General features: G+C 40.6%; 2 protein-coding genes across 2 annotated transcripts in view; both read right to left on the bottom strand.

Annotated features, from left to right (window-relative positions):
- Positions 1-586, bottom strand: part of TMOD3 (tropomodulin 3) — an 82,777-nt gene extending 82,191 nt beyond the window's left edge. Inside the window, exon 1 of the mRNA XM_032593639.1 lies at positions 396-586. The gene's annotated coding sequence lies outside the window, so the exon portion shown is untranslated. The remainder of the gene's footprint in view (positions 1-395) is intronic.
- A 10,201-nt stretch (positions 587-10,787) lies between these two features.
- The window catches only part of TMOD2 (tropomodulin 2), a 54,899-nt gene continuing 40,126 nt past the window's right edge, over positions 10,788-25,560 (bottom strand). The window contains exons 9-10 of the mRNA XM_030318185.1: positions 20,335-20,479; positions 10,788-18,385 (exon numbers count right to left, since the gene is read on the bottom strand). Coding sequence (XP_030174045.1) covers positions 18,351-18,385; positions 20,335-20,479 — 180 coding nt within the window. The 3' untranslated portion in view covers positions 10,788-18,350. The remainder of the gene's footprint in view (positions 18,386-20,334; positions 20,480-25,560) is intronic.

Below are 25,560 nucleotides of genomic sequence, written 5' to 3' on the forward strand. Positions count from 1 at the left end.
TTTTACGAGGATCGTCCCCCCAGCTACGCCTGGGTGGAGTGGAAGGGGCGAGTAGGCACGGCGAGCTCGCACAGCTTCGACAGGCGCGGGCTCCGGCGGGAGAGGAAGGGGCCGGTCCCGAACCCGAGAAGGCTGGGCCCCCGAGTGATTCATCAGCAGCCGGGGGTTAACGCGCCTCCGGGCGACGCCCAGCGTGCCCCACGGCCCCAGACCGGGCCCGTTCGCCCCCAAAACAGCACCCAACGCCTCCCCACTCCCGGAGAGACCAGGAGGTAAGGAGGCCAGGGCTGGCGTCTGGAAGACAGAAACCTCTCCCTCCTCAGCCACCATGGCCGGTGCGACTCCCTGTCTGCGCCTGCAGACGGACTTCCTGGAAAGCACCGGGCCGAGCGTACCTGACTGGCACCCGCTGGAGCTGCTGACCTTCACAGACCCGCGGGGAAAGCCTGCCCTTCGTTTTCCAGCACCCGGCACCCGCCGGTCTGCCTGCGTCTGACTCTTGGGAGTTGCCGGATCCACTCGCCGGCTGCTGCCCCAATCCGACGGCTCTGTCCGTGCGACCAGTTTCCCCCTCCGCTACGGACGCGCGTGCGCACTCCCCGGTCGCGGGGCATCCTGGGAGCTGTAGTTCGAGCGAGGAGAGCGACGCTCAGCGCTGATCCTGGTTTTTACAATCTGCAGGACGTTGGAAGTGGCTGCGGATAGCAAGTCTTCGTCCAGCCGGGGACAACAATCTTCACTAGTGGAAATATCTCCCCTTGACCCTCTGGGAGCTATAAACAGCAACTAGAGTCTCCTTGGTATAGAGTTCCACTTTGCTTTGACTAAAGAGGCACGTGAGGCAGGGCTTATATTTTGCCCTTGCTTGCTAATGCCAGCACGCGACATGGAGCCCTATAAACTCATCATGAAAAACTGATAGAAAAGTAAACAAAGGCGAAGGAAGAGAGGGGCATAAACCAAGCACATGTCATCTCAAGGGCGTTGTGACCCTAGTAATTTCCTTAAGCATACAACCAGGGATGATGTCGCCGCTATAGCCCCAATATTCCCAAGCAGTTTTGGCTCCAACCTACCTTCCCATATCAGCCTCAAGCTCTACACCAGATGGTGAACCTCAGCTAAGAGAAGTGGGAGAAAAAAGCAAGTGCTGCTCAAAGGAGAGTGTTGGGGCGTATGGGTAGCCTGGAGGGGAAGACGAAGAGAGTAGCAATACCTCAGAAGACAGTTCTGTGTGTTAGGAAATGACTGTCTTTTATGCAGGGCTCTGTGGAGAGAGAACGGCAATGGCCTTCCATTCATTCCCTTAGTCACTCATTGGTAGTTTTTCTGGCCTGCTCTTCATGACTAAACCATTCCCAGGAGTAATGCTTAGTTTTGATACGCCTTCTTTCAAGAATGCAGCCAGGGGTACCTGCTCAGTCGGTTAAGCGTCTGACTTGGTTTCTGCTCAGGTCATGATCTCATGGTTTGTGAGTTTGAGCCCGCATCAGGCTCTGCACTGATAGTGTGGAGCCTGCTTGGGATTCTGTCTCCCTCTCTCTACTCCTCCCTGCTTGCTCTCTATCTCTCTCTCTCAAAACAAAAATAAACGTAAAAAAAAAAAAAAAAAGTAGCCAGGAAGAGGATGAAGTGCCTGCTTGAGGTACATTCCAGCCAAACCTATTGTGGAAACCAACTAATGGTTAAACCTTTCCTGTCATTTACTTCTGCCCTTGAGAGCAGGAAGCACCCTAGGTAAACACCCTGGAATTTTGTACAATAGTACACATTAATCCCTGAAATGAAGATCACTGATGATTTGGAGTTTTTAAGAAAAAAAAACCCTCCTAAATTGCGAATATTCTTAGAGGACCATCAACATTACACCTTGTGGCCATTGCATCGTATTCTCTATAGCATCTTAGTGTTTATCGACTTCTCAAATATTCTTGGAGATAACAGCTTTCTGAGAGCAACTTCCTACAGAATTCAGATTCAACTAATACATTTCTTGTGTACTTAATCCATACCAAGCACTGTAGCAGCACTAATATTTCATCCAATTCTCAAGATAACTCTACAAAGAATATATGAGTATACTCCATTTCTACAGATGAGAAAACTAAGACTCAGAACAGTTAAGTAATTTTCACAAGAGCACACAACCAACAATTGGAGAGCCAGAAATAAAGCACAGATATCAATAATAGCCAAATTATGGAAAGAGCCCAGATGTCCATCAAGTGATGAATGGATAAAGAAGATGTAGTATGCATATATACAATGGAATACTGCCCAGCAGTGAAAAAGAATGAAATCTTGCCATTTGCAACAACATGGATGGAACTGGAGGGTATTATGCTAAGTGAAATATGTCAGAGAAAGACAGATATCGTATGTTTTCACTCTTGTGGAATTTAAGAAGCTTAACATAAGACCACGGGGGAAGGGAAAGAGAAAAAAATAGTCACCAACATAGAGGAAGGCAAATCATAAGAGGCTCTTAGAATCAGAGAACAAACTGAGGGTTGGTGGGGTGGGGGAAGGGGGGAGGGGAAAATAGGTGATGGGCATTAAGGAGGGCACTTGTTGGGATGAGCACTGAGTGTTGTATGTAAATGATGAATCACAGGAATCTACTCCTGAAGCCAAGAGCACACTGTATACACTGTCTGTTAGCTAACTTGACAATAAATTATAAAAGAAAAAAAAAAGAAAGAAATGAAGCACAGATATTCTGACTCAAATTCTAGCATGCTTTCCATTGTTGATCAGACTGATGTGTCTCGTAAATCTCATCAAATTCTTTACGCTTCATCTTAGCCGAAAGGCCAAGATTCTCATCAACTTCTTTAAAGTAAGGTGATCTGTGACCATATCCATGGTATATGAATAAAATTCTCTAACAGTCCAAGGAGATTGTACTCTAACTGGATGAGGTGACTTATTTGATCTGGATCCATTTGATAGTTCTATATGTCATTATAAATTAACATATAGGTATTTCGACTTACCATCAAGTCTGTTGAGAATTCCTGCAACACCTCTGGGGCATTGCTCCTGGGGAAAGTGACAAAATGGAATTCCTGAACAAGCAAAACAGAGGGCTACAGCCATCCAGATACGGTTTGTTTTAAGAAGGCTTTTCCTCATGGGACGCCTAGGCGGATCAGTCGGGTAAACATCCGACTCTTGATCTTGGCTCAGGTCATGATCTCACGGTTCATGATTTCGGCCCAAGCTGGGCCCCACGTTGGGCTCTGCACTGATGGTGTGGGGCCTGTTTGAAATTTCTGTCTCTCCTTCTCTCTGTCCCTCACCTGCTTGTGCTCTCTGGCACTCTCTCTCAAAGTAAATAAATAAACTTAAAACAAAAAAGAGTTTCGCCAGCAATACGGCTTCTTTTACTTTTTTTTTTCTTTTTTTTAAGGCAGAAAGGGCTTTTAATTCAGTGTCTGACTGACTTAATCTACGACACATTCTCTTACTGATCTTCCAATATGGGGTGTCAATGTATTCAATGTATTTTCTCTTTTAACTAGCTATTCATTCCATTTAATTATTTATTTTTGAGAGACAGAGAGCATGTGCATGAGTGGGGAGCAGGGAGGGATGGAGAGAGAATGAATCTTTTTTTTTTTTAATGTTATTTTTTAGAGAAGGAGACAGAATGCGAGCAAGGAAGGGGCAGACACACACACACACACACACACACACACACACACACACACAGAATACGAAGCAGTCTCCTGGCTTAGAGCTGTCAGCACAGCTGGACGCGGGGCTTGAACTCACAGACTGTGATGAGATCAGGACCTGAGCAGAAGTCAGATGCTTAAGTGACTTAGTCATCCAGGTGCCCCAAGAGAGAAGGAGTCGTAAGCAGATTCCACGCTCAGCCCAGAGCCCAATAAGGGGCTCAAGCTCATGACTGTGAGATCATGACCTGAGCTGAAATCAAGAGTCGAGGCTCAACCAAGCCACCCAGGTGCCCTGCTAGCTATTCATTTTAAAGTTTTCCTAACAAATATCTAAATACTATTTTAGTTGCTTTTTCTAAAATAATGTGATTTGGTGCTGGGGTTTGCTCCATTCTTCAGACAAATATTAATGTATTATAACCACAAGGTTTACAGACATGAATCTCCTAAACCCATGTGTACTAAATACTACACGTGGGACCAAAGGTGTTAAGAACAATACCCTAATATTGAATAAAACTGTGAAAAATTGAACCTTCCTAGCTGCTTCCACTTTTGCTACAATCCATTTCCTGAGGTTTGTCCGTCCTGCCAAGTATATTCCCACCTCAGTGTCTTTCTTTGCACTACACAGGAGGATACTTTTCCTCCCAAATACCCATGGCTCATGCCCTCATTTTTATGAAGGTTGTACTCAAGGTTCACCTCTGAAAAGCCTCCTCTGATCACCTTACCTTGCCTTTCTCCCCTTTCCTTACTGTCTTCATAGCACTTCTCACTCCCTGATATCATCTTGCTTGTATACTTCGTATGAGCTCCTGGAGGACTTTGTGCTGTTTACTCCTGTATCCTTAACATCTCCAACAGTGTATGACACGGCACATTCAATAGACATTCAATAAATATTTGTAAGAAAAAAAAAGAATATTGAATCCTTCCCTCCCCCTCCTCTTCTCATTTTGGGACACAGAACAAGAGGGTTTGCCTCTAAGTGCCGGCCAGTGACGTGATGCAGGTATAAACACCAGCTTTGAGAGAGTTGGCTCCATAGGACAAAACATAGTAAAGTTCATCCTGAAATGGAGGCAGAGCTAAGACTATACTTTATGGGTTGCCATTAGTAGCTTACAAGTTAGAAAGACACAATTCTTAAAGAGGAAAAAAAAAAAAGGAAAAACCTGAAAATTAGATTGACATAAGTAAGTGAAAAGATAAATCCACTGAAAGTCTGTGGTGGATTGAAATATTGTTGCCAAATATTTGCTCTCCTCTAAAGGACAGAACAGCCGTACCCACTGCTATGTGACGTGCAGTGCCTCCCTGTAGACATTGTCAGGCTTGGCTATGATCTAGTAACGTGTTTTTCCATCTTTCTTCATACAGATGTTGTCATATTGTAATCCCAAAGTTTACAAACATGGATGGACCTTGTTTTGGCCAATGAAATGTGAATGGAAGAGACAACAGGACAGCTCTGAGTGGAATTCAAGAGTCACTGGTGTTTCCCATTAGCATGCTTCCTCTTTCTCTCCACCAAGAAAATGACATGTCCCAAACAGAGGCTGATCCTTCTGCCGGGGTTGTAGAATGAGAAGTTACATAGATCAGTGTCTCGGCCAAACACAGGTACTGACATGTAATGTGACAAGAAGTAAATTGACATTTAGGTTTGCTTGCCACTGGAGACTGACTTAGCCAGAGTGGACTGCTACAGGGTCCATTCAGTGCAAGGCAATAGAAATGGAAGTAGTATGGCACCCCTCCCCCACACAGTTAATCCAACTCTGCATAATGGAAAACAGTAAGGTCAGCATACTGCAGAGAACAAATCTGAGACTGTTAGGTAAAATATCTGAATAAAGGACAGAATATGGTTCCTATTAGTTTTCAGGGTTTGGTCAGAGTAAACATGATTGATAAAATGACACTGTAACTCTTCTTAATGTAGTATAAGCCCTAATTACTGTTTTCTTTAAACTTCCAGCCAGAATAACTCATAAAGCATGTCACGCTGAATCAGCATATGCAAATCAATGTCAGCAGCAATTCTCTTGTTATCAAAGGGCTCCATTAGGAAATAGTTTCCTTGATACACTTAAGTATTTTTTTTAAATATGTATTTTATAGGAGAGATGAGAAATCTTAAGCTAAAGATGTAAATATTCATACGTTTACAAATAAACTTGAAAGTAAAAGGTAAGGATTTCATTCTGGGAGCTTGGAGTTGATTAAAGTGGGAGGTAGGAATCAGAGAAGACAAACACCATGGTTGGGACATACAATTTCATAGAAAGGATTCAAGCAAACTCTTCAGCTTGAAATGTCCTTAACTATCACCCACCTCTGTCTGTTAGAAGCCTCCTCATGTTTCATTGTCCTCTCAAATGCCTCTTTATCACTCAAACTTCCCTAATGCCATCTGGAATTAATATTGCTGTTTCTCCTATTTTCATACCCTATTATGCCTTCACTGGGATGCACTGAATACATACTTCAGCCAAATACCAAAGAACTGAGAACTAAAATTTTCAGTTGAAGCCAAGGTTGCTGACAAATATCAGTATCAAAGAATAAACTTCTAGAATACACAAATAAATCTCAAATTTTATGCCAAAAGTTAAATTATTATTTTAATATTATTACCTAAAATGTCAGTTCTAAAATTGTAAAGTTTAACATTGTAGTATAGGAACAATTTTTTCCCAGTACTGTCAGCTGTTAGACTCCTACAGACACTGTAGAGTCAAATTCAGCTGATTTAAGAGGATAAAGAAGATCCAGGCCCTAAAAGGAATTAAATAAGAATTAAATTCTGGTTTTAAATTATAAATGCAAGTTATACCAAACACTTCTACAAAGAACAGTTATGATATGATGTAACTTCTACCTATTCTTATATTATTTTTTAAAAAGTTCTTTTAATGTTAATTTTTGAGAGAGAGAGAGCATGAGCAGGGAAGGGGCAGAGAGAGAGGGGGAGACATAGAATCTGAAGCAGCCTCCAGGGTCTGAGTTGTCAGCACAGAGCCTGATGCGGGGCTCCAATCCATGAACCATGACATCATGACCTGAGCTGAAGTTGGACGCTTAACTGACTGAGCCACCCACATGCCCCTGTATTATTTAAATTTTTATAAACATTTGTTGACTAAAAAAAATATGCTGTTCTTCCTAAGTTATCTATGATATGTCGTGCAGAAGATCGATTCAAGTTACGTCTGAAGGGAGTTCTCTGTGCCTCTTGGATTTCAATGCCTTTTTCCTTCCCCAGTTCAGGGAAGTTCTCAGCTATTATTTCTTCGAGTACCCCTTCAGCACCTTTCCCTCTCTCTTCCTCCTCTGGGATACCAATTATGCGTATATTATTTCTTTGTAGTGTATCACTTAGTTCTCTAATTTCCCCCTCATACTCCTGGATTTTTTTATCTCTCTTTTTCTCAGCTTCCTCTTTTTTCCATAACTTTATCTTCTAGTTCACCTATTCTCTCCTCTGCCTCTTCCATCCGAGCTGTGGTGGTTTCCATTTTGTTTTGCATTTCATTTAAAGCGTTTTTCAGCTCCTCATGACTGTTCCTTAGTCCCTTAATCTCTGTAGCAAGAGATTCTCTGCTGTCCTGTATACTGTTTTCAAGCCCAGCGATTAATTTTATGACTATTATTCTAAATTCACTTTCTGTTATATTATTTAAATCCTTTTTGATCAGCTCATTAGCTGTTGTTATTTCCTGGAGATTCTTCTGAGGGGAATTCTTCCGCTTGGTCATTTTGGATAGTCCCTGGTGTGGTGAGGGCCTGCAGGGCACTTCCCCTGTGCTGTGGTGTATAACTGGAGTTGGTGGGCGGGGCCACAGTCCAACCTGATGTCTGCCCCCAGCCCACCGCTGGGGCCACAGTCAGACTGGTGTGTGCCTTCTCTTCCCCTCTCCTAGGGGCGGGATTCACTGTGGGGTGGTGTGGCCCGTCTGGGCTACTTGCACACTGCCAGGCTTGTGATGCTGGGGATCTGGCGTATTAGCTGGGGTGGGTAGGCAAGGTGCACGGCGGCAGGGGGGCAGGCTTAGCTCGCTTCTCCTTAGGTGATCCACTTCAGGAGGGGCCCTGTGGCAGCGGGAGGGAGTCAGATCTGCTGCTGGAGGTTTGGCTCCGCAGAAGCACAGAGTTGGGTGTTTGCGCGGAGCGAGCAATTTCCCTAAGTTATCTAGCTAATGCATTCTCTCTTTATATTTGTAGTTATTGTCAACTAATTTCTGTTTATTTACCTACTTGAAATTTCTTTAAAAAAATTTTTTTAATAATATTTATTTATTTTGGGAGAGCACAAGCAGGGGAGGGGCAGAGACAGGGGGACAGAGGATCCAAAGCAGGCACTGTGCTGACAGGCTGACAGCAGAGAGCCGGATGTGGGGCTGGAACTCAGGAACCATGAGATTGAGTTGAACGGAAGTTGGACACTCAACCGAGTCACCCAGATGCCCCTACCCTACCTACGTGAAAGTTCTTAATAAATTTTTAATAATTTTGAATTGATTTTTAACTTAGTTTTGAACATAAAATAAACCTTTCACAATCAGCAATTATTATACATTTTATTTATCCAGGAATTAGTATACATTTATACTTTGATAGAATTTCAACAAATAAATAATATAGAGATTTCTCACCTATATTATATCTAGAACACCTGTCTGTTTCTGGAAATGAATATTCATATAATAATAGCAAATATAAATTACATATTTTGTTTATATCAGTGACACTGTTGACTGATTAGATATAAGAACAACCCTTATAAACACATAAACACTTACCATGCTAAAGTTCAAGGAGGATGGAAATAATATTGAAGTAGACATTCCAAAAGTTGAGGCACAAAGCCCAGGACAAATAGGAGATTTGGGACCAAATACCAAGATTCTTTTTTTAATGTGACTTAAGGTAGACTTAGCTTTTTAGGCAGGACATTCTACTTCTTATTCACAGTTAAGCTTTTAGTCAACCCCCAAATCTTTATCCACACAGATGGCAGTTAAGTCATATTTTTCCCATTCTATCTTTTGCAGTTTATTTTTTCTGTCTTAAAGGTAGACAACTATACTGGTACTTGTATTATATTTTACTTGATTTCATACAGGCTTATACTGGCTTGTCAGATATTTCTGAACCTCTCAAAGTATTCCTTGTCCCTCCCAGTGCCCCATTGGTTGAAGACTCGGTTGGTATTCTATCAGTATTATATCCAAATTACTGTTAAACTGCTGATCAAAACATGTCAAGGAAAGAGCCCTGTGGTGCCTACTAAGCCCTTCTGGTTGAAATTCTTCCACTCATCAGCATTTATCATCAAGAGTCAAAAAAGATTGTTTAAACCAGTCATTTAACTATTTAATTGCACTGTTATGCAACCCACATTTCTCAAGGATGCTGTGAGACTTTGTCAAATGTCTTGCTGAAAAATATAGTGTGTTCTTTTCCCTGGACTCTCATGATTTCCTATCATTTACTCTAAATGAATCTGTGCTTCATTTTATAGACCACTGTTTCACTTCTAAGTGCTCAAAAACCACTAAAGCAGATGACATATTTTTCTAAAATTTTGGTAAGTTCAGTGGTCTACAATTTGGAGAACTCCACCCTCACACACATATATTTCGAGTCATGAAACTGCCTAATTTTCCTATATCATCTCCTTATGTTGGTTGGGATCCACACAGAGCCCAATCTCGTTCAAACACACATATATCTAATTCCTACTGAGGTCCTGTGACATTTGGGACACTTGCTGGAGGCTGTGGGCATCTGGTCATGTTCCCTGGCTGGTGGGACTAGGGTATGGGTAAATACTGGGGTAGAGGAGGCATGAGGCACCATTTCTCATAGCCTTGGGGGGCTGGGGGGCGGGTAAGGCTGAATAATCAAACCGAGAGAGGGAGGTCTATAACAGAGTCAAGTCCAGCACAAAACAGACCCAAAAGTCAAGGAGTTGCTTCAGAAGCCAGACTGCCAAATGCAAAGGAAGGCACCCAAAAAGCAGAGCAGGTACAAACAAGTTGAAACATCAAGGAAATCACAAAGAGCAGAGCTAAATGAGAGGGCATACCAGGAGTAACTTCTGAGTCAGCTCTATCTTGTTTATATTCAATTACTGGAGTGCTGAGGGAGGGCCTGTTTGCCAGAAGGAATGGACAGTAGAAACACACAAAAAAGTAAGATGTATTCCTGCTTAAATTCCTGACATTGTCAGCATAAAATGGACCACTTTGTTGGCATTAATATCCGTGGGTATTTATTTAAGTTACAATTTAGCATAGTAATACCTACGTGCCTTCTATATGTCAGGCACTGTCCTAAGTGTTTTACACATTAATCCTACAACAGTACCACTGTTACTACTGTCAAGTATGATTATGATTCCTATTTTACAGGTGAAGAAACTGAGGTAGGAGATTTGCAGAAATTCACACAACTCACAGAAGTGAGATTTGAACTAGTCAAGTCTGACTTCAAAGTGCATACTTGTAACTCCTATTCATTACAGCCCCACAGCGTGAAGGAATCCTTTATACAAAATAATTACTATACTTCCTTGTGCACGAGAAGGTGTGGAACAGCAAATACAGAAATTAGACATAGGTCTTCTGTGCTTCTCCTTGGACTTTTCCTCTATGCGTCAAAGAAGGTAGAGTTCAGAAGGAGGGCAGGAAAAGGGTTTTCTTGTTTTTCCAGGGCAAACCTTTATAGTATAACTTTGTTATTTTTAGTGTTTTGTGTTATCAATCCCAGCATAGCTGAAAAAAACTAAACCCAAAGTTAATATAAAAAATTCAAGGTAAAACAATGAACCCATTGGGATTATCTATATTCCTGCTCCCATTTATTCTAACAAATTTCAACTGTTTAGCCAAATGTGTGCATATTTGTTTTAATAATGAGTTCTCCTTTCTCCCTCTGGCTACTTCTCATTGTTTATCTATTTCTTATCTTCTTCATAATAAAGACACTTTATAGTCCTTTCTGCAAATGGACTCATTTAATATGAGAACATGGTAATGACTGTTCATTTTAAAAAAGACGTCTAAAAATTAGCCAGATTAAATCAGTCTTTACTTTCATTTTAAAAGGAAAGTTTATTAATTCCTAATGTTCTGTACATTTTCACTTGGAAGCTTCATTCTGGACATAAATGAATACATTATATCTTTGAAAGCAGAAAGATCTTGATGAGTTAAAACAGTATATGTTTACCTTAGCATTAGGTCTGGCTGGCTAATCCCAAAGGGTCAAACGCTGCAACCTATTTGTGTTAACCTGGATTCTTACTAATTATCAGGGTGAAAGGATTTCACACTTCATACATTTTGCTTTATCACACGCTTATGTCCCACAATGTTCAGTTTCACATTTAAAAGGCAAATTAGTCTTTAATTCCTTAATGAATAGAATATCTACCTTTGATTGAAAAGTTTCAAAATGAAAAGTGAAACTATATGAATTTTTCAATAACTGCTTAGCCAAATAAATGTTGCCAATATAAGTCTAAATAGTTTATAAAGCATTATTTCCTTTGTTCTCTTTAAAATAATACAGATACACATAAAGTCACACATTACAGGCATCCAAACTGGTAAGATATTACAGACTGGTGGCATGCAACTATTTTACATTTTTAAATGCAATGAAAAATGCTGCTTGTTTTCCTGGAATAGATGAAACAAAATTAAGATAAAGGTTTAACTGAAATATAAATATTATTCCACGAATTTAGTGGGTTTTTTAAAAACCAAAATGGCAGAGATAAGAATTTTAGGTCAGAATAATTTCTTTCTTAACTAAAGATTGTCACTGGCAATGTTTGGTACTAAAATAAAATTTCCATAAGAAGCACATTTTCTATTCATCTCATTTCACCACATGGCCAAGTCCTATCTATTTGCATTTAGATCAACCATGGGAAATTTTAAATCCTGGGCCAGCTTCTCTCAATTGCACAGTGTATTTCTGATTGGCTTCTCTTTGTTATCCAGTCAATATGTGCTCAGAAACACACACACACACACACACACACACACACACACACACACACACACACACTTACACTTTAAATAAAAGCCTATGAAAGACATGCTGTGTTTACTGTGCTCAGTTTCCTTCTTTGCATTTCCTTCTCCTCTTCACCAATTTTGAGGAGAAAATACTATACATTTAAAAATCTCCTTTCAGAAAAGGCTGCTCCTCCAGAACTATTCTGAAAACAGTAAAAACCGCTGAAGAGGGACAGGTAACTGTCTGTGGAATGTTCTGGACAAAGCCTTTTGAAGACAGATGGAGTTGCAATGGAGGCATTATTCACACACGTTCAGAGGCAATGGGAACTTCAGAATCACAGGATTCTTGTAACCTTTGGGAGCTGGAAGGGATCTTAGAGAGCATCTAATCCACCCACTTCATTTTACAGATGAAGTGAAGACAAGATAGAAGAAAGATGGAAAGTCTTGCCCAAAGTGACACACAGCTGATATCTGAATCAGTACTGTTTTCGAAACATCACATGATGGCGAATGGAGCATAATTCTTGTGGGGCGGAGGACAATTCAATTCAAGCAACATTTATAAAGCACCTGTTATATACAAAGCACCTCACTAGATGCTACTGAAGACACAAAGGTTGATGAGAGAGTCCATGCTTCCACGTGCTTATGAAAGTCCTGTGCGGCCATGTTTCAGTATCTCAGCACAAGAATACTGACTAGAGCTAAGGTTGCTGGTGATAACAAGGCAGTTGCTGCCAGGGAGAGCTGATCTCACAGGTGACACTTTCTCCCCTTCACTATCAGGGCTTAAGCCTGTCACGCAGCTGCTGGAACCTTACAGACAATCTTTTCTTCCTAGGTCCCCTGTCACACCTCAAGTCATAGCCTCCCCTGTGGTGACAGCCTGGCCGGAGGGCAGCAGTGCCCCAAACCTTCCCCTCAATTCTTAATCACTGTTTGCTCCCCTACTTGTGTCCAGCCTTAGACTCACTGCAAGGGTCCTGACCATGTCCTAGGGTACTGTCAAAATGACCCAAGAAAATGCTCTATCACACACATCACTGGTATGTAACACCCACCCACCCATCAACTAACTCTCCCACCTCTGTGTTAGAAATAAAATAATTCCAATCCCCTACGTCATACCCATGCTGTGATTCCTCACACTCAATGGTCAGAAGAAAATAAAACAGATTTAAGAGGCAGTGGAAACCATTAGTGAATAGATGATGAAAATGATCTCCCGCTTTTGTATCGCCCTTTCCAGGATAGTGTTTTCATCCCATTATCTGATTATATTCTCACCACAACTCTGTGAGGTAGTTAGTGAAGATATTATTCCCACTATAATATAGCTGAAGAATCTTAGGCTTGAGAGACTAAGTGGCTTGCCCCAAAGTCACCCAGCTAAGAAAGTGTGGAGCCAAGTGTCCAGGTTCCTTGACTCCAAATCCAGTGCTCTTCCCCCTATATAATCTATAATTGTCGGGCAATTGAATGAATTGCCCATGATCATATACCTGCTAAGTGTTGGTGATGGGATTAGGAGTCAGTCTCCAAGTCTGTTAGTACGGTGCCCTGCCACCATACCAACAAGCAGAGCCAGTGTGCTCAAAATGACAGCCATGGAAGATGTCAGAGAAAAGTCCAGGCCCCCTTCACCCTCTCCCAAATCAATGATGCATCACAAAACTGGGATAACTTCTGGTAAGTGGATGGCCTTCCTAGAACAGTACCCAGAGCCAGGTTACAAGTTTAAACTTTGAAACACTCCCTCCATCCATCTACTGGGTATTTCGTCATTGCTGCTATGGGCAGACGGGAAGGAGATAAGTTGAGCAGAACTTGCTTCTCCCCTTAAGCAAATTAGGACCTTTAATTACCACCTTCCTTCCCCACCTCACTTAGTCCCTCCACTTAATAACCTCTGAACCACAAAACAAAATTCAATCTAATCTAGAGTTGGGAGCAAGAAAACAATAAACACGTCCTGAGGTTTAGGGTACTTTTCTCTCTCAAGCTTGTTACCAGGAGGCCTGATCACATGATTTCTATCCATTGGGTGCAGCCTGATGCTGCCAAGCACTCTCACACCTTTCCTTTGTATGTGTCCCAAGCCTTTAGTTTTGGAGATGGCCTGGTACGTGGCATGGATATTTGAAATGAGGAGCAATGAAGGGAACCTGCTACTGGAAGGTGGAGCTAAGACATTTCTTTTTCCTTCTCTGCTCATTAACATGAAAATGGCAATTATTGCATCATCAGTGGAAGAGCAGAAGGGAGTTTAGGATCATGACTTAAAAGCTGACGCCAGAAATATATCCAACTCAGCAGAGGTAACGACATACCACAGAACCCAGTATTCCCAACTTACTGCCCCCTGCCCATTTCTGTTGATACTATCAATACTTGAACTAAAGATGGTATCCACTTTGCAAAAAGGCACTCTACCCCCCAAACCCAGAAACACCTAGCAAATTATATTAACCCAGAATTCTTATACTTCCTCTGTCTCCTTTACAGGGCCTGGGAGAGGGCCAAGTACCTCATATCCCTCAAAAAAGCAAACATCTGCAAACTCTTGTAAATTTAAAGGGCTATTTTATGTTTAAAGCACGCTGGTTTCAAGTTCGAGTGTCTGATATGTTCTCATGGTAGTTCTTCAGAGCACACTGGTTTCCCTAATGCTGGTGCCCTGCCAGGGGCCACGCTTCTGTCTGGAAGAGAAGCAGCTATTCTTTTGGTTTGGTGTACCAGGCTTCCCTTAGGGAAATTGTTTTGAGGAGTATAGGCATTGGGATGATTTTGGAGTTTTTAATGGAGATGGGCTGCGTGCTCTAAGATGGGTGAGCCACACGTGCCCCCCCCCCCCAGGATAGTGATTATGTAACCTAGGCCCACGGCAGCTCCAAGAGGGGTAAGGGAAGAGGGACTGGGAGACAGCATCTCCCTTCAATCAGGCGTCCAGCTTCAGCCAAATACCACTTACAGTATTTGGCGATTTTTATGTACAAAATATTTATATACAGCTTACTCTACCCAGATGGAAGGAAGGGGCTTAATCATGTTGATGAAGACGAAAAGTGCTTCCACTTACACACTTCAGGCATATAACGGGTTTTGGTGCCGGAACAATAAAATGATTTCCCGGCTTCTAATATTTATTTCCTAAGAGTGATCTTTCATACGTGCTGTGAGATTTAGTGTTTGGTGACCCAAGCTGCAAACTCCAGGGAGTGATTTGCATTGACTCTGGGCCTGCAGCAATGCTAAAACGGACAAGGGAAATGGAGCTGGGGAGAGAGAATCTCCCTTCAATCAGTGGTCCAGATGTAGCCACATACCTCGTTACATATTTAGATAGGTGGCCACACACACTCACACACACATGCACACATTTATTTACATTATGCCCTACCAAGATGAAAGGGATTTAATCATGCTAATGAGGATAAAATAGCTTCCGTTACATGCTTTGGGCACATGGGGAGATGTAGTGCTGGACTAATCATATGGTCTCTAGACTTCCAAAATTCTCTCCTAAAAGTTATCTTCCACATACGCTGTGATGGGTGTTGGTGATAGGGGCCTGCAAGTCCTGATGAGTGATTTGACACTAGCATGGGCCTGTACAAGTCTAAAAAGGGAAAGGGGGTGGTGTGCGGAGAGAATTATCTCTCTTCAATCAGTTGTCCAGATGTTGCCAAATATCTCAACATAGTATTTGGCAAAATGCACACATATAAAAATATTTTATATACATTATGCCCCACCACGATGGATGGTAAGGGATTAGTCATGCTCAGGATTATGAAAAAGCTTCTACTTACACATTTTGGGCAAATGGAGAAATGAAGTCCTGGGCTAATGAAATGATTCACAGGCTCCCAAAAGTGTAAGTTTATCTTCTAATAGTTATCTTTAATATGTGAATACTCATGGAAATGTCACCTTTCAAGTTATTTTAAAAACACAGGTAATGATAAGATAAACTGTTTATCATAAATATTTGATTTTATAAACTCTATTACATGTGACCCAACTATTTCACAAGCTAAAAACAGGGCTAAATTTTGGTAATATTCCACTATCTTGCTTTAATACTCTCAACAGCCACAGCATCAAATTCTGACTTTTTTTTCATTGCTTTCTGCCAAGGCTTGTCAGGAACTGCTTTAGCCCCCGATCCACAGCACTTTGGAGCTTTAGTGAACACTGTAGAATACAAGATTTCTTAGCAGTGAAGGCAAGAAAGAGAGTGAATGAGAAAAGGAAAAAGTCTTACTTGAAGGGCATGTCAGGGATTCAGCACTTATATCTGCAACAAATCTAAACAGATAGGATAAAGACGCTTAAGAGAAAGATTCTTCCCTGTGGCAACATGGTAACCGAAACATATATATACAGAAAAAGAACTCTGGGCATACTGATGAATGTTTGCCAACCAGCAACCAAGGGGTGGGAAACATCTGATCTGTAACATTTGCTCATTTCCATAGTATAAGTACTCCCACCACGGACAATTTCAAACTGTCAACAAGAAGTTGTGAACTTCTGAGATGGGAAAAGACGCGCAAAAGCACATCATTATACAGTATTTCTGCCACACAGACACAGTAGATATGAATAATCTTGAGAGCAGAGAAAACAGTAAAAGGTATTTTTGAGTATTACTTTGGTTTTTAAAATAATTTAACTAATTGTAGGTGCATGCCATTTAATTTTTAATAATGGCTATATTTAACAAGTGTGCAAAATTCTTGAAAATTTAATAATTGGTAAGCCTGTATGAGTTGGCTCCAACATACCACACCTAAGTGAGTAAGAGGGAAGTAAAAATAAAACTGAAAACCATCAAATGGTATTTACTATGGAGAGATAGTCAAAAGCTATTAATTAAAGGATTTTTAGGATTCCAAATGCGTCAACATGTTCTGCTCATTGTTTCCTCAAAAAATGTAAAATATTGTCAAGAAAGTGAAATGTTTCAAAGGATTTTAGAGATACGGATGCAGATACTTCTAAGACAGGTAAATGTCCAATTTTATGAAGGTTAGCTCTCCTGACTAGATTCCATGTGTTTTACAAGCTAACTAGGATAATACACACATTGTTTTCCCATTAACTTGTTTTACTACTATCAAGCAACTCAGGAACACTCAATTACTAAACAAATTCTGACTTGGGTCCATCTTCTGCCTGAGTCACCAATGTCCTCAGCTCCAGGTGTCACCAACCAAGGGATGTCACCTTTACATGGCTCAGAATTTCAGAGAAAAGAAGAAAAAAAGAGAAAGAGTTGGAAGGAAAGGAGGAGAGAAGAGAGGGTGAAGTGCCCAAGGCAGGGTCAGAATGCCACCAGGTACAGCCTCAGGCACTGAGTGTCATCAAAGGCACGTGAACTTGAGCCAAAGGCTATAGACACACATTTCCTTCACTTGGGATCACACTGTTGCACTGCTAGATGAAAAGTTAATGCACACAACCACGCAATCATCCCAGCTGTACTTTCACAGGCTTTGTCCTTGAGATGACAAACATCTGGAAAAGTGACAATTCACATTTTTTCCTGATGTTTGCAAATGTCTGGAAGGATCATGCCATATGGACAAATGTCTGTAAAATTAACTTGAACGTTCACAGGTCATTCTGTGATATTGCTATACTAAAGATAAAGCAATAAATGCTTCTAAAATTTGCCAAAATGATGCAATCATCTGTATCAGACAACTCTAAGGTGCAATTATTATTGTTTTATTTTGGAATGTACTGTGTTAAAAGCCGCCCTCTTACTAAAATTTAAAAATTTCCCACCATGTCTGGAAAAGTTTAAAACAGCTTTGTAAAAAGTTATCTAGTAGAGTCATGTTAAAGATCGAATTTATGTTGAATCATCAATAAAGGTAGGTGTGCTAATTAACTTTGCTGCCTGTAAGTCTGCTTTGAAGACTATTCATGGGTTAATATTTCACACTTATTTGCTAATGCTGTGTTAAAGTATCACAATGCTGCCTTGCTTTTATGAAGATGACACCACTGATCTTCAAACAGTAGGACACGTGCGTTTAGTGCACTTCTTCAAACAGTGGGGCATGTGAGTTTGGTGATTTTTTCTGGAGGTAGGGGAGAATTTGTGCTCAGTCAGTCACATGTTCTCACCCAGTGAAAGATTGGCAATACTAACTTCTTATGTGGTCAGAAGAACACTTCTGTTGTATTTAGCCTAACTCAAAGCTATGCATGTAAACAGAGATAGGCCTCTATCGTAATCACAGTTACAAATACACTTATATACTAAATTCCTTTCAGTGATTAAAAAAAAAAAAGTTCATGTAAGAAAGCCAGACAACCCAATATGAAAGTGGTTAAATCATTTTCCATTGCTGTTATGCACTAAGATCTGCTTAAGTCCACTGGTGCAAGTCGCCAGAGGGGCCCATGAGCACATGACACAATTGTATACATTAAAAAATCCAAGATAAATAAGTAGTGCTAAAAAAGAACAACAGACTATGAGCTGTGTGGTTAACGGAAATGAACAACCTTTGATAAAATGGTCCTGATGGGGAAGGAGAATAGTTTTTGCTTGCTTATTTTTAATTGGCAGCCATGATGAACCTTTGCCTCCTCTCGTGGAAGTTTACCTTCGGTCTCCTTCAACTCGCTTTTTACGAACTAGGTAAGAAATAAAGGAAAAAAAGAAAGACAAAATTTAAAAGATAAATTGAAGGAATCATCCTTAAATTCCTGACAAACAACATTCATCACACAGAATAGCAATCCCACACATGTAAGGGTGTAGTGATCTTAAGTTTCAATACTCAATTACCCAATAAATGATATAAATGGAAATGATATAATAATCTAGAGTCTTGTGGAACATACATTTAAATCAAGTTATGTCTGACATTTGGGAACTGGGATGCTAGAAATTTCTATGGAGTAGAAGGTCCAGAATAGACCCACAGAACAGTGAACTTCTGGAGGTTTCCACGGTCACTTATCTCTAGCACATCTCGACCTCTGTGCAACCTGATCCCCAGCTGGCTTTAACTCCTCAGGATGACACATTCATAATCTATGAATTCTGCTTACGGCATGAAGACCAGGAGGAGTTGCAAACAGATGTTCAAAGTTTCTAAACCTGTTTTAAATAAAAACTCCCAATTATCCACCTCCAAGGAAGGGGTGATTCAGATGGCAGGTAAACTCAGAGATTAAGGTTCCCTTAAGCGGGTGTTTAGTATCAAAACTGTTGCCTCGACTGGCCATTTCCAGTTTCTGCAAGCCATTTCCCCCTCTCACCTCTTCACCGGCTGGCTTGTCTGGTGCATAGGAAGAGGGTTACTCTAACCTTCCCGGATTTGGCAAAAAGGTGCCGTGGCTGTGGTCCTGCCCCAACTCTCAACTTTAAATAGCCCAGTCCACAGAAAATTAGACAAAAGCTATTGCCTACAGCTACCACTCTTGGGCTCAAAATCGCTTCTCCATTTACATCAAGCCTCTTGTTTTGCCTGTTTCTCTTTAGTCTCATGTTGATCAGCTGTGGTCTCCATGTGCCCTTCCTAGGTGCCTTCACCCTTCCCCAAAGCCCTGTTTAACGGGCTGCCGGCCCTCCCTGCCCCCCTCCACCCCCCACCAGCTCCCATCTTCTACATCCCAAGGGTAAGCACTGCCATATGTCTGGCCAGCCTCTGGAGGCCACACACCATGCCTCAGCTGGGACTCAGCATCTTGGTTAAGCATGTCTGGGCAGGGAAATGGACACTAATCTTCACCTGCCCCCTTCTGGTTCTAACCCTTGGTTTCCGTCTTATCTGCCATCTGAATCCAACCCGTGGCCAGCACTCTACTTAGTGGAATGTTGGGCCCAGTTCTCCTGTCCAAGGTCTTGCATTCTGTCCCTGAAACTCAAACTGAGGACTGAGTTTCGCTATTGGCTGACTGCTTGTCAGGTGACTGTCTGCTCCCTGGATGTCCTTTTGCCATGCTGCTTCAGGTGACTGAGCCGTGCCCAGACCGAGCTTTCCCAATCTGTCCCATTCTTCTGTGCTCTGGTTGACATATGCCCCCTCTCATCCTAACAGAAGAAATGGCATGGATCCTTGGCAAAGAGTAGGCAGCAGGAAAAATGAAAGAGGGACTAACTGAAAGAGCTACTTCTAAGTTTAACCTTTATAACATAGTTCCATTAGGTTACTTCACATGGCAATCACCAAAGTATCAGACATTTGAACCCAAGTGCAAAGCATAGTCAGAAGTCAAACATAAGTGAACTGGGAATCTCCACATCACTGCATCCATCTTCTGGTGCAGATAACAACACAGGGTGATTACATGTAAGAACTAAGTAAAGGCAAACCAAACACATAAAGGAAACCAAGCAAAACTCAAAGGTTGTCTGGAAGAAAAGAACAAAGAGTTTTTGAGAGAATGCTACTATAAAACTGAGACACTATGAAGCTGATGAGAATTCCTAGGATAATGTAGCAATGTTCCTTTGATCAGGGGCTGACACCAAAGGCCAGTGGAACGATGTCTGTGCGATATTGTATCTGAAGTAGAGAAAGAAACGGTCATCATGCTCTTCTAATCACTAACAGCACACAATAGGGCTGCATTACCCAGGTCATTATTCTTGGTGATTGCGGCTGCCACCCTTGTTCGAGGCCCTTGCTTGGTAAACTGATATCCAAACTTGAGGATCCTTGAATTCTCCTCGAGCATCTGGGCAATTTCCATCTCCACAGCTGTTCCCAACTGCTGCCTCTGGTTGCAGGTGCGGACACATATACAGGACGACCAAGAAGGACAAGGAAACAGTTACTTGCATGGGAAAGATGCATAGCTACTTGGTGGACAAAAGAGTAAAGGGGTAAAGTCTCACTTTGAAAGGAATAAAGTCACTTGAGATTTTCTCCCTTGCAGTCACTTGAGACCGGCTCCTTGTCTAGAAGCAAAATCCAACAGACAGCCCAATCTGCTGGCATGCTAAACTGAAAAGACTAAGCAAATTACTTATGAAGGAAAAGTTGATTCCGCACGTAAAATTAAAGCAAAGCTAATATTCGGTGTTTCCAATTTACCCCAGTTTCTGTGGTTTAAATAAAGAGTGTTTTTAAATAGTGAAACTATCTTACAGCAATCAATCCAGTTGCTGAATTTTTTATTCTGGGATCTATATCCAAAACTAATCAAAGATCATGTGCTGGATGGCTATTCTTTCTTAGCAGAGTCTCACTGGGCGATCCCAGAGAAACTTCATTGTGGTTTGAACCAGGGCCAGGAGAATTATCAAATGCTGAAGGGGTTATTGGGCTGTAGAAAAATCCCCAAGTTTTTTAAGTTTGGTGGAAAGAGGGTTCTTGGTTTTTAGTGTGTGTTTGTTAAGTTGAAATACAGAATTAAAAAAAAATTAAAACTAGAACTTTTTTTAAAATATGGGGGCATGTAAATATAGGAATTTAAAATTAATCAAAATTTAACAATTAATAAAAATAAAATTTAATTTTTCCATAATATATTTATTAAAAGTTTTAAGTAAAAAGTGTAGGCTTATTTAGAAAAAGCACACAAAAAGTGTATAAAAAACAAAAGCCCCTTTCCCCCAGTATTTCCATTCCCCATAGAGAAAGCCTGTTTGGCATATGATATACAGTCTTTTAAAACATTTTCTATGCATTCGTATGTCTACATAACCACATGTACATCTATTCTTTTTTTCACATAAATGGATTATACCAGCATATTGTTCTGAAATGTGTTTTTATTTTTCATTTAACATTAAGGACACCTTTTCATGGGTAAATATACATGTCTCTCATAAACAGCTCTCCAGTACTCCATTGTGGTGATGGAGAATAACTTATTTAGCTAGGTCCTACTTACTTTTACGTTGCTTTTCATTTCTACTATTCCAAACAATGCTGCAGTGAACTTCCCTCGCACACATAGTCTATCCTATGGCATTTCTGCAAGTGTGCCTGTAGGGAAAATTAGAGCTGTGCGCAAGAGTAAGCATGTTTCAAATTTTGATATGTTCATGACTTATCCTCAAAAATATGACAATTTTTACTCCTACTAACAGTGTTTGAGATTTACTGTTTTTCCCACCCTGGCCAACATGGGATGTTACGAATCTTTTTCATCTTTGTCACTCTAACAGGTGAAGATTTATATTCTACTTGTATTTATTTAATTGCTTTAATTTGCATTTCTCAAATTATGAATCAGAACAATTAATTTTCTTATGCATCTGTATTTCTCTTTTTGGAAACTACCAATCTCTGTCATTTGTATATTTTTTCTTTTACCAGCTTATGGTTCCTGTGTTTGTTTCTTTATTGATTTGTAAGTTTCTCATATATTAGGAAATGAACCTTTTGTCAAATGTGTTGTGAAAATACTTTGCTCAGTTTGTCTTTTGACTTTCCTTTTCATTACTATAAAGACCTTTCCTAATTTTCATATGGCTAAATTTACCAATCTCCTAGATTTTATATCATGTTTGGGAAGGCTCTTCTGATTTCTTCTATCAGAAATCCTTCTGATTTCTCCATTTGTTTTATGACTTCATATATTTTCATATCTAAATCTTCATTTCACCTGGAATGAATTTTAGTATAAGAATTAAGATAGAGTCCCAAAGTAATATTATTCCAAATTATCTTTTACTTTATCCTTTTCTCACTGAGTTGAAATACTACTTTGCTGCAAAATTCTCAGGTGTACTTAGATGGGCTTCTGGAATCCATTGCTCTGCCAAGTCTATTTCTGTGCCAGCATCATGCAATTTTGATTGCTTTATTATATTTTAAAAATATACCTTTTAGATTCGGAAATTTTAAATATTGAGTAGATGAAGGAGAAAAGTTTAGGGAGGAACTTTTGTGTCCTAGGAGTCCTCAGATCAAACTCTGCTCCTTTTCTTTCTCTTCATCCAGCAACCTGTCAAACCAGTCTCTCCCCAAGAAATTAACAAAATGTGGTATTTCCAGTCAGACAATAACAACTCTGGGCATCCACAGTGTAGAGATTAGCATTCTAAGCTAATGGGAGGGACAGACAGCAAAAAAGAGATCCTGACCTCACAGTTCCATGAACAACTTTAGCTCATGACACGTTTTAGAACAGTGGGGATGTATTGAGACCTGAGCTAAGGTTGGGGCTGCCATTGCTATGCCTTATACCCCTGGAAGGGGCCAAGTGGTGCTATCTAAGGGCAAAAGGGTGGATGGATGTGGCTGGCGGGGAGGGACGAGCTAAAAGTCCCTTTACTCCCCCTCACAAATCTCAAGCCTTTGGAGTCCTGCGCTTGGGTAACATGCAGTACTTTCCTGTCAACATGGGCACACTGGTGGCTATATAAAGGATGTAGGAGCTGCAGAAAATTACATGGGGAAGGAGCATATAAAAAAGGGGAGAAAGTAATGTAACACAGGTCATCTTTCTTTGTCAGCCTGAGTCATTTTGAGGTCTTTTGCGTTATATAAACCCAGGGTAACAAATGGAGGCCAAAATTTGTTATAATTTGTATATATTTCCCCTTTATAAGTCCCTAAATACAAAGAAAAAAAGAAATAAAAGTTAAGCATACATTTCTTCTGTTGTCTTTTTTAAATGACCTTTTTTACTCAAATTTATTTAGCAGTCACCCATCTGTTTCATTAATATGCATCACTGATTGTTCTTCTCACAGGGGGCATCTGATTAAATCATTACATATCCACCTGGAGCCTAGCCACAGCAGCCTGCCCCAGTGATGGATTCTCAGCAGGCCTTCATTTTGGTGCAGCTGCCTGGTGCAAGGATGCTAAATTGGTCTTGGCTATGGGTCCTGCTTGAGGAAACTTACAGATTACTTCAAACCCTTCGTTATATAGATGAAGAAACCGAGGTCTATTTCTAATAGCCTATCAGTCAATAAAAAAAATTTGGATGGAAGACAAGTCTGACTCTGAATTTCCTCTTTCTTGGAATAAAGCAAAGAATTTTTCGTTGCTCTACAAAGTCTCAATCCTCTTTCTTTTTTCTCAATGCTCTTTCTTGTCGCAAGTAAAAAGCAGCTATTTTGGAGGCATATTGGGGAATAAGGTTGAAAAATTACATAGTTCCATTCTAGATGACTGAGGAAGGATGAGAAGGTTGATAATTTAAAGGGGATTTAAGTGGAGCACCTGGGTGGCTCAGTCGATTAAGCATCTGACTCTTGATTTCAGCTCAGGTCATGATCTCACTCACACTTTGTGAGATCTCACTCACACAGAGCCTGCATAGGGCTCTGTGGTGACAGTGTGGAGCCTTCTTGAGATTCTCCCTCTCCCTCCCACTGTGACCGTCCCCCACTCATTCTCTCGCTCTCTCTCTCTCAAAAAATAATTTTTTAAAATATAATTTATTGTCAAATTGGCTAACATAGAGTGTATAAAGTGTGTTCTTGGTTCTTGGGGTAGATTCCCATGGTTCATCCCTTACATACGACATCCAGTGCTCATTCCAACAAGTACCCTCTCCTCAATACCTGTCACCCATTTTCCCCTCTCCCCCATCCCCCATCAACCCTCACTCTGCCCCTCCCTCACTCATTCTTTCTCTCAAAATAAATAATTGAAAAAAATTTTTTTTGATGTTTATTTATTTTTGATAGAGACTGAGTGTGAACGGGGGAGGAGCAGAAAGAGAGGGAGACACAGAATCTGAAGCAGGCTCCAGGCTCCGAGCTGTCAGCACAGATCCCGACATGGGGCTTGAACTCACGAACTATGAGATCACGACCTAGGCTGTAGTTGGGACGCTTAAACAACTGAGCCACCTGGGAGCCCCAATAAATAATTTAAAAAAAAAAGACTTTATAGGGCACCTGGGTGGCTCAGTCAGTTAAGCGTCTGACTTTGGCTCAGTTCATGATCTCACGGTATGTGGGTTTGAGCCCCACATCGGGCTCTGTGCTGACAGCTCAGAGCCTGGAGCCTGCTTCAGATTCTGTGTCTCAGTCTCTCTCTGCCCCTCCTTGGCTCACGCTCTCTCTCTCAAAAATAAATAAAAACATATAAAATAAAATAAAATAAAATAAATAAAATAAAACAATAAAATAAATAAAATAAAATAAAATAAAATAAAATAAGGACTTTATCTAAAAAAATTAATAAAGGGGATTTAAGAGAGCAAATTCAGGTTTTGTATTTCAGGGTTGTATTCACATGCATTATAAAAGCTGCTCTGGGGTGCTTTGGTGGCTTACTTGGTTGAGCGACCAACTTCAGCTCAGGTCACAATCTCACAGGTTTGATCTCATGTGAGCTCAGGTCATGATCTCATGGGTTTGAGCCCCTTATCAGGCTTGGGGTTGCTGCTATCATGGTGGAGCCTGCTTTGGATCCTCTGTCCCCTGCCCTCTCCAAAATGAATAAACATTAAGAAAAAAAAAAAAGCTGCTCTTTCTCAATGTACAGGATTCCATTTCATTCATTAGGTGTAGGATTGCTAGATTTATCAAATAAAAATATAGGACACCTAGTTAAATTTGAATTTTGATTGATAATAAATAATTTTAATAAATAAAAATAAACATATTTTTAGGATAGTATGTCTCAAGTATTTCATGATAACATACTTCTACTAAAAATTATTTGTTGCTTATCTGAAATTCAAATTTAACTACATTCTATCTGGCAATCCTAACTAGGTGGTATCTTACAAGGAACTAGGAACAGAGTATCTGGAACATTACTTCAGATGTGGGGTTTCACATTATACAAGAAGATAAATATACTTTGGAATAAGGTATCCATTTCTTTCATAGATGTCCTGGAAAGAATTTACTAAGAGCCCACTTAACTTCTTCCTTATAG

The sequence above is a fragment of the Lynx canadensis genome, chromosome B3 (assembly GCF_007474595.2).
Source record: "Lynx canadensis isolate LIC74 chromosome B3, mLynCan4.pri.v2, whole genome shotgun sequence".
In the NCBI taxonomy this organism is placed as follows: domain Eukaryota; kingdom Metazoa; phylum Chordata; class Mammalia; order Carnivora; family Felidae; genus Lynx; species Lynx canadensis.